Consider the following 10,652-nt stretch of genomic DNA (forward strand, 5'->3'; position numbering starts at 1 on the left):
ACAGACACATCCTGGCATCAGGATGAATATCAACACACTCGTAACTAACCACAAGGTGGTGAATTCAAGTCCCTGATGCCCTGCTGTTTCAGAGAGAATTTCTGCCCCCAGTCATTTCAGTTCAAATGTGGCCGAAGTATATGAGAACTGGTGTTTCTACCTAATGCTGCAATAGAGTTATGCATATATTAAAAAGTCAATTCATGGTCAATATAAAGACCTAACCAATACTGGATGATATATTTTTGTTCATAAATGTTTCTGACAAAGACAAAATTTGTATTGAGAATATATTTTAAAGTATATTTTACATTTCCTTCTGGGTTTGTGCTATTCTTATTATATGCACAATTGTACTTTACAGATTTACAGTTACAGTTCCCTTATCTCCTTTGGGAAAACACTATGCACTGTAATTTAAATACAGCATGTGTATTTATAAGAGAGAGTCATGATCAGGATGGAACTGTGATTAATCAAAACTGAATGAGACTGAAATCAATGGTGAGAGTTGCCAACTGGCGTTAGCAGGGTAACAGTGCTTAAATCCCAGCCTACTGTCTGGCCCTGAATAAACCATGCTCTGAATCACACACAGCGAGGATGAGGCTTACCCAGGGTAGCCTGACTGTCCTGGTACACGGGCCGCAGTATCTGAAAGAAGAACACGAGGGAAAGGATTCAATATGCACATCATTACAGACAAAAAGCATGAGGTTATAGTCCTGCAGCCAAACTGCCTGGAGCCAGAAAGCCTCAATCAAAACAAGCCCACAGCAGGCCCATCGATCAGTGGTAAAATAGGAAATCCAAAATTGTATGGAATAAATGATTCAGCATATGTCAAAAAATATACTGCAAAATATACCCATATATACCGATATCATTGTAAACTACATTTCCATGATTTTCTAATGTAGTGAACACATTCTTTTCTATCTACAAAAGTGGAAATCATCGATATTATCATGGATCCAGTACATTTTGAGAAATATTTTACAAATCTTTGATTTAATATTTAATGTTTCATAAATGTGTTATTATTTCAGAAGAGGACTGAGCTGCAGAGGCACAGTGCCAAACACATGTCAATGGTTAAGTGTCTCAATGCATTATGGGTACCAGGGCCCGGCAGAGTCACTGCCACAGGCAACTGAAGAGCGTCACGCCGATCGATGCAGAACAACTGGACTCACTCTCTCTCTAACACACACACACACACACACACACACACACACAAACAAACATTCTCTCTCACACACACAAATTCTCAAACATACTTACATACACACATATACGTACAGATACTCTAAACAGAAGCACATATTTTTTCCTATCAATTTTTCGTCTACATCACTGTTAAAAATCAAAGGAACCTGTCCCCAATCCACCCCAATACCCCCCCCCCAAGTGATGCCTGCTTTAATTAGCAACTCAAAGTCAAGGACAGAGCCTCCACCCCCTTCCTCAGTCATGCCCGCGCTCTTCTGCACCAACAGCCAAAATAACGTGCCTCTTTTGACAGGAGGTAAAGGGACAGACACAAGCAGACGCGCTGTGGAGCCGTATGCGCCGAGAGCGTTGTCACGGCTGCAGAGGTCGGGTCTGGGCCGATCCGCTCTGCCGTGACGGGCGTGATGGCGAGGCGGCCGACCCCCTGACCCCCCTGGGGCGCCAGCCGCGATGATGTCACTCCCAGGACCCCGCGAGCATCAACACTCTCCCTCCACGGGCCGTGCACGCAGCCCCAACAAGGGTGAGACGGAAAGCAGGGTTGTGGGACAGCAGCCGCAAGACATGCTGGGTACGGGTCATTGAGGAGGGCCCGTGCTTTGTGGACTCCAGGAAGCCCTCATCCAGCATTGAGACGAGCCACAGATTTGGCACGTCACTGCTTCTGCCAGCTTTCTGAGAGGTCAACTGAGGGGCATTTCAAATTCAAATTCAAATTAAGAGTCAACATTCACCCCCAATAAGTCTGAATCAGTCAGTTTATAGGAATCTGTTGCTTATCAGCGTTATTCCATCACATAAATAAGGAAAATCCTGTTCATTCCAAAACATACGTAAATGTATGACCAGTACATTGCTCTGTGGTCTTACAAAACTGCTGCAAGACCTGATAGCTGAAGTTCCAAATAAAAAGTTGGGAGGAGAATTTAAAGGCTTTGACTGAATGGAAATTCACATCTACTGAATCATAGTTGTAATGGATTTTTTGTAATATTATCTTGGACAAAATGTTTTGTAAGAGCTCTAAACTAATTCCTATCATGGAATGCTATCATTGCCATGGCTGGAACAAAAATAGACCAATAGGAGCAATGGGTCTAAACTTTGTAACAGTGCATCTCTTCAAAAGTAAGCCATCCATCCTATAAGGGCTTTCCCTAACACCATCAGTGACTAGCAGAACTCTGCCCTCATCTCTGTTCCAGCTACAGAACTCTGGCTCTGTTCCGGAATGATGACCACTCTATGAATATTTATAAGCTGGCTGGCCCCGGACCTGCACCGGGTCTGAATCAATGCATGCTGGGATCATTCTGCACCCATCAATTATCGATCGTGATTGTCATGAATATTCACGAAAAGCTTCCTTCCCTTTCTGAACTCTGTAAGATCCAGCAACACATGGGGCAGAAAGCACTCAGCATCCAGCGTCTCGTTCCTGCTGACCTGGTATCTCCAGACCGTAGGAGCTTTCTTAGACTAGCTGTACAGACGAGCAGCTAAAGCAGCCAGCCGTGTGCTCCGGCTCAGTGGGTCCCAGTACCTGGCTTCCTGGATTGATGGGCGCGAGGATGATGTAGTTCTTGTCCCCACTTGATGATGTCACGCGGGTGCCCTTCAGCGTCTGGGTCCTGGCCTTGCTGTCCGGCTCATCCCGTCGCTCCCCCCAGGGCCCACCCACGTATCCGCCCCCCTCGGACCCGTTGACCAGCACGCGGCGGCCCTGCCTGTGGTGGGCAGGGAGGGGCGGGACCGGGGGGGTCTTGTCCCGCCTGCGGCTGGGGGGTGGGGGCGGGTCATAGTGGGTGGGCTTATAGGACGGCCTGTGGATCAGGCCTTCAAAACTGGGCTTTGCCGCCGGCCCCGTTCTCCAAACAACCACTGTGATTTCATTATGACTGTTCCTATAGGAAGGGGGAGCAGAGGACAGGATGGAGAGATGGGGGGGGAAGAGAGCGGGACAGTCAGGAATAGAGAGAAGGGGACAGAGAGGGAAAAATAGAGGAAGAGAGAGAGAAAGCGAGAGAGGGAGAGAGAGAGAGAGAGAGAGGGAGAGAGAGAGAGAGGGAGAGGGAGAAAGTGTCAGAAAGTGTTGGTGTCGGTTAACCACAGAGTTAATGGCATGTCCCACAGGAGAGAGTGCTCACTGCACCTGATGGCGTGGGCAAGGTCTACACACTTCCACTGCTCCACTGGCTGGCCATTCAGCTGCAACAGCGTGTCCAGCTGCTGCAGTCCTGCCTGATCTGCCGGGCCACCTGGGGACAGGACAGACTACCTGAACACAGCACGACTCACAGAGAGACACCTGGGGACAGGACAGACTACCTGAACACAGCTGCGCTCACAGTGACACTTGAGGATAGTACATAGTGTGCCTGAACACAGATTGACTCAGAGTCATTGCCTGGGGACAGGACACACACACACATGCGCGCGCACGCACACACACACACATGCGCGCGCACGTGCACACACACACACACACACACACGAACACAAACAGGCATACACAGACTCACACAGACTGGCACACAAACTGACATAGACACACACACAAACACACACACACACGCGCACACACACAAACACACACACACACACACACACACACACAGAACGCTGTCTCTTGCCTGGATCCACAGCCTGGACGCGCACGGGGGAGTCAGAGCAGATGGTGAACCCGTAGCCGTCCTTTCCTCGAAGGATGGTTACCTGGGAGACACACAGACCATGTGATCATCACTGCACTGTGCTGCGCCCTACTGGGGGTGACTCCTTACTGCACACACATGCTCCAATGTCCACAAACCCATGTCTCTAAACAACACTCAAATATAGTAAACACATCGATATACACACACACCACACACACACAAATACACGTGAACACACACCACATACAACATGGAGTTTCACTTATATGTGATCATGAGGACTTTCACACAGACACTTTTTCACCATTTGTTGTGGTAAGTATGCCCACTGCCACAGAATTACACACAACTGACTGTTTATCAGCAAATAGTCGGAGCAGACAGCATTCAGTCCAGATGCTATGATAATGTGTCCTCAGTGTTACACAAAAATGACCTAGAATTAATAACCAAACACATGATGAGGTAATTTTTTAAGTTTTCCATTCAGAAGTCATCACCACAGTGGAACAATGCATCTCTGGACCTTTCATCAAGTAACCACAGGCCTCAGTGTCTAAATCCTGCCTTATTCAGTCTGTCTAAGGCCAGTCGACCAGTTCCACATGAAAGAATAAGACATCAACACTGTTTCAGGTCATTTGCATTCTCCTGCCTCTTACCAACCTCAAAAATTGGAACATACTCTCTGGGGATTCATGTTAGTGCACCACCATTTCAACTGGGTGAGGTCTCTTTGAGCAAGTCAAAACTGCTAGAATTGTCAGCAAGACAGTGTCTGCACTTTCTGACCTTAGTAACTGATGCTGAATCAGAATCAAAACTTTATACTTAATGGTTTGTGTTCACATCGGTGGCGGACAAGCTGATCTCATATCTGTTAAGCACAAAGAGACCCTGGGGCCAGCATGTCACAATTGCTCAATAAAACACAGAACATTTTCACAGTTGTTATTGGCCAAAAGAGATGGCTCCCACCAGTCACGGTCATTCTCCTTCAATCTTTTCCGATCAACAGTTACAGGCACATTTCAATGCAGGAACCTTTGTCAGACATTACAACAGTAACAGTTGATTTTTTATATCCTATTCTCTTGTTTTTTAAACTTTTAAAATTTTTCATTAAAAGTTACACCTCTTTTCTTCAAAACAAGCAGGACAGGATTCAGGATTTAAAAAAAAAAAAAAAAAAAAAAAAATACAGGAGCCAGGAGGTCTAAACACCACCGTTTGCCAAAAATCCCGTCCCTGTTTTTGTGTGGGTTCTGCGCCAGCTACGAAGATTATAACACCGTCCCCTCGTCGAAACAGGTCACCGTCCCTGCACCCGTCTGACGCCAGCGGACCCGCGGCGGACGGCACATGCCCGTAAAAGCTGGGTTTTTCAGGAATAAAGCGCGCCGCTCTCCCTGCCAAAGTCAACACCGCGTGCCATTCCAAAGAGGCACGGTTTCCACCTCGGCCGCTGTCAGCCGGGGTCACGGACGTTTGGGGCCGTGGCTCTCATCTCGTTCGCCCTCATCTGACCGCGCCACTGCGGCGGATTCATTTGCCCGTTCAGGCCAAAGTAAAAAAAAAAAATCACCATTTTGCAAACACTCTTATGCAGAGTGACTTATATAGGTTACAATTTTGTCCATTTACACAGCTGGATATTTACCGACGCAATTGTGCGTTAAGCACCATGCCCAAAGGTACAACAGCAGTGCTCCAGGGGAGGAATCGAACCACCAACCTTTCAGTTACAAGCCCTGCTCCTTACAACACCACAGTGCAAAAAGCAATACGACATGTTGTCTGCATCATCAGCTGCCAGTTAAACAAATCAGCATCTCCCTCCACTCACTTTAACTGTCAACAGGCTATGTGCCCTGTGAGGGACAGACTGAGGAGGAAGAGCTGGATCCTAACACAGGTTTTTGTATTATTAAGAGGCTGCTAGGATTGTTCAGTGAGAAATGAAAACCCTAGGAAAGCGTTTGACTGGACATGCCAGGAATGTGCATCAGCCCTTGACCACTGAGCATTTTGTACATCCAACTAAATCAGTGTTTCTCAACCCTCTCCTGGAGGGCCCCCTGCCCTGCATGTTTTAGATCTCGCCCTGCTCCAACGCAGCTGATTCAAATGATCAGTTTGTTATTAAGCAGCTTCAGGAGTTCATAACGAGTTGATCATTTGAATCAGCTGTGTTGGAGCAGGGAGAGATCTGAAACATGCAGGGCAGGGGGCCCTCCAAGAGAGGGTTGAGAAACATTGAACTAAATCTTTTCCCTGTGATTTAACATTCAAAAATATATTCATTTTTCCACCAAAGCCAGTTGCTGGACAATCAAAACCAGTAAAGCTTTGTAAAGAACTTAACACAAACATCTAAACATGACATGAGATTTACAATTAATTCAGACCCTCAGCAGAATATCCACAACGCCCACCTGTGTAAATGGAAAAGCTCATTAATTCCAATACTGAAAACTAAAAGTTTTCCAATACTAAAACACAGCACCTACTCTTCTGATGCTCATCTTTGCATCTGAAATATATACACTTTTCAATGTATGTTTCTACACAGACAAAACAACGCAAATACATCACTCAAATATATCCACACTCACACATGCCGTTTCATATATACATGATCGAGCACTTTCACAGACAGACTTTTTCACCATTTGTTGTAGCATGCCCACTGTGAGAATTACACACAACTGACTGTGTATCAGCGAGCAGTCAGAATAGATAGCATTCAATCCAGCTGCTATGGTGATTTATCCTCAAAAAATGAGCTAGAATTAATAAGCCTGGCAGTCCCTGTAAGTGTGGAAAACAGAATGCAAGAATAAAAAAAAAAAAAAAAAGCTCCATAATTCTTCCTTTCTATTGCGGTTAGAAGGTTCCCGTAAGCATGATGTCACAGGTCCTCTACTCTCACGGTGAACTCTACCACAGACATTTTACTTTATGGGCAGATATTTGGCCACTGCATTCCTTCCATCCTACGTACTTCCTCGTCTGGGAGGTTCCGATTGGCAACAGGAGGTTCTGTGGCTGTCAGTGTTGCTATGATAGCAATGGAAGATCATGATTTTAGACCACGCCCCCTTTCAAGAATGTTCATAGCAAATCGGAACACTTACAGTTTAAACAATGGGACAGAACTGGGACAATCGAAGCACATGGAGTTCTGACTATCTGGTCACTTTATACAATATCTGTGGCTCTGCTCCAGTGTGCTGGCTCCAGAGCGTCCCTGCAGACAGTCACACAGCAGGAGTCTCATTTAATCAGCTTGACGTTTGGCGACACTGACGGCCGGCAGGGAAGGAGAGGGAGAATCACTGCCCCGGCAGACCAGACGAGGGATAGAGAATACCTTGGTACCGCGGGATGGAGGCCAATTTAGGAAATGACTGGAGTCTGAGTCTCAGCTGGAAGCTACAGTACTGGGAGACCAGGTGGGGGGTTATGGGGGCTCAGTGGCTGAGAGAGGCCGTGTTTGAAGGGCAAAAGCAGAATCATGTCTGGGTAGTGAAGACAGCCAGAGCAATGCTCATGTCAAAGGGCTGTCCGGCAGGATCATGTCAAACCTGGGGTCAGGTAGGTTTACCTCTGTATCAAAGAGGCATCATGTATTCCCAGACACCGCGCTTGTCTTGCCCGCCGAGCGATCCCCCAGAATCTTGCTCTCCAGCAGTCTGGCAGGCTTAGATAGGCCGACGGCAGGCGAACAATTCAACCGCGGCACGATTCCCCATGACTGAACCCTGAGCCGAAACGCACCAGTGCACACGAGCGCGGCGAGGAGGGCCCATCGGACCAGAAGGCGTCTGCAGACAGAGCCACTCTGTCGGAACCGTATGACTCCTCTCACCCTGCCCTGAGACATCCCGGGAGCGCCTGAAACAACACATAAGGCAGGCTTCATAGCCCACACTGGCCTTACAGGGTCAGGAGAGCTCTCTCTCTCTCCCTCTCTCGCCTTTTAAACCTTGTCAGATGAAAACTTTAAGGAGAAATCTCTCAGGGGTGACTAACTCTAGAATTCAATAAAAAACATTGGGTCCTCTTAATGGAAAAGCCACTTTGCAGAGAAACAGCACGAGGTTAATGAAGGTTTTCGTAACTGAATGCCACGTTCCCTCGGGATGATTAGGCTTTATTTGATTAAATCTAGGAGGTCAGGATGACAGACTGATTCTAGGTCAGTCTGCCACTGTGACAGTTCCTCCTTGTGTACATTGCTGACATTTCACCTTGAGTTTCAACCCTGTAATGGAACAGAATTATTTTCACAAAAGACTTATCGTTGTTACAATATCAAGCTATATCAGAATCAAGCTAAATGCACAAAAACAGTGGTTCTTTTCCTCCACTGTGTCTCAATATAGAACTACCAATTTTGTGTGCCATTGTGTCCAGCTAAATTTAGGGCAGACTGTTTTGGTGACAAAGTGTCTGAGGCTCTGAGAGAACCAAAGTGATGTCATAATTCTTCATCAGAAAACACACCTCCATCCATCATGTCAAACACCACCCCCGCACCCTTCACAAACAGCTTTCTATGATGTCATAACTGCTGAAACAAAATCTGTCTCCTGAAAGATTCATGTATACTTCAATAAACAGTGCATACATATTTACATTTTGGTTATATGATATGATGATATGTAAAAATGTAAAAACTGTAAAAGTAATTTCCTTGCAATTATCATTAATTATATCTATTTAGAACTCAAACTGGGGCTGAAGAGTTTTTAATAAAAAATGAGTACTGGAAAACAAAACTCATAGTTTAAAAGGATGTGCCAAATAAACAGCCCTTACCAGGCATATTGACAAACAGATTTCCAGCACTCTACAAACACACACATTCACAAACACTACAATTACTCAACAAGTGCACGCAGTCACACACTCTCTCTCTCTCTCTCTGATGCCTGGTTTCACCTAATGCTAACCCACATTTCAGGATTCACACAACATTGGCTAGTTTTGCTTATTGCTTTCTTTACATTCTGCTTAATTTCAAGAAAAGAGCCAATCAATTTATGGTACAAAAACCAATGCACACAATCATTTCTCTATTTCTTTGTCTCTCTCCAGGGTTTAGGTTTTTATTTTCCTTTTTAATTGGTGAATGGGAATGTCTGTGGAACTCTCTCTCCCTCTCTCTGTCTCTCATTCCCTCTCCCTCTCTCTTTCTCTGGAGCATGGAAGGGTACATTTCTATTCAAAAAAAAAGCCACTGGAGCATCTCAGTTCACTTCAGCTAAAAATCTCTCCTGCCTCTCCTTACAGCACACCTTTGGTCTGAGAAACAAACAGAGACACACAAACCCAAACAGATCCAGACAACCAGAGAGACACGCAAAGACCCACAAAGAAATTACACCTCAAAGAGACACACACACAGAGACACCACACCCCCACGGAGACACAGAGAGACAAAGAGCCACAGACAAAGACACTAACACATAGCACACTCACAGAACCAAAGACACACAGAACAGAGAGACCCTGAGACCCACAGAGGCACACATAGACACTACACCCCATGGAGACACTGAGACACGCAGAGCCGCAGAGACACAGAGACACAACATCACACAGCCCACACGCAGAGGAAGACAGAAACAGAAACTTGGAGCACACTAACCTTCCCTCACAGCCCAGCCTCAGCTACAACACCAGTGTCACGACACACACAGGAACTCCAAACACAGGTAGATGCAAAAATCATGGAAATAGCAGGAAGAACAAACATCCCTAGACCAGTGTCCTGTCAAACAGCAATCTCCAGGGCTACTGCCCCCAGCGTCCCCCACCTCACACTCACACACACACACACACACACACACACACACACACACGCTCACACACACACTCACACACACACTCACACACACACACGCTCACACACACGCTCACACACACGCTCACACACACACACGCTCACACACACACACACACACACACACACACACACACACACACACACACACACACACACACACACACACACAAGCTCACACGCACACAAGCTCACGCACACGCACACGCACACGCACACGCACACGCACACGCACACAAGCTCACACACACACACACCACACAGTCCCCTGCCCGTGTCCTCAGTCCCCGGCCGTCGGGAGAGCACTGTGGGACAGACCTGTGGCAGCCTGCGTCCAATGCAGATCCTGCACAGCCCGTGGATGGTGTGCATGGCCCCGGTCCCAGGCGCCCGAGCGGGCGCACACGCACGCGGTTCCGTGTGTGTGCGTGCGTGTGTGTGCGCGCGGGAACGTCTGCGATGTGCAGCCCTCGGCCGCGCCGCACGTGGCGTGTCCAGCTTCCCGGTTCTCAACGCCTCCGATCGGGACGGGTGCTCCGGCCGCCTCTCGCCTCTAGCCTCCAGCACACACTGGCCCTGGCGTGCCCGCTCATGGGAACTCAGAGCCACAGAAGAATGACAGGAAGCGACCTCTGACCGCTCCCCCCCCCCACCCCGACGCCCCCTGGCCGGGCGGCGTGCCTGCTCTCGATAAGCCTGCCCGTTTCCTGCAGGCCCGGCACCGAGGCGGGGGAGAGGCCAACCCCTCCGCCAGAATAACCCCACCTCCACCCCCCCACACACCCCCCCCCCCCACTCCCGCGCCACTGTCGTAAACACACACACCAAGCCAGTGTCCAGGGCGGGACACAGTCTCCCCCAGACTCACCGGCTGCCAGCCCAGACCCAGACCTGCTGTTTGCTTTAGCGTC

At 47.7% G+C, this 10,652-nt stretch overlaps 1 protein-coding gene across 1 annotated transcript in view; it reads right to left on the reverse strand.

Moving 5' to 3' along the window:
• rgs3a (regulator of G protein signaling 3a) overlaps positions 1-10,209 on the reverse strand; it is a 108,166-nt gene extending 97,957 nt beyond the window's left edge. The window contains exons 1-5 of the mRNA XM_036528232.1: positions 10,060-10,209; positions 3,867-3,948; positions 3,386-3,491; positions 2,777-3,137; positions 615-654 (exon numbers count right to left, since the gene is read on the reverse strand). Of these exons, the coding sequence (XP_036384125.1) occupies positions 615-654; positions 2,777-3,137; positions 3,386-3,491; positions 3,867-3,948; positions 10,060-10,113 (643 nt within the window). The 5' untranslated portion in view covers positions 10,114-10,209. The remainder of the gene's footprint in view (positions 1-614; positions 655-2,776; positions 3,138-3,385; positions 3,492-3,866; positions 3,949-10,059) is intronic.
• Between the last annotated feature and the right edge of the window lie 443 nt (positions 10,210-10,652).

The sequence above is a fragment of the Megalops cyprinoides genome, chromosome 5, assembly GCF_013368585.1.
Source record: "Megalops cyprinoides isolate fMegCyp1 chromosome 5, fMegCyp1.pri, whole genome shotgun sequence".
NCBI lineage: Eukaryota > Metazoa > Chordata > Actinopteri > Elopiformes > Megalopidae > Megalops > Megalops cyprinoides.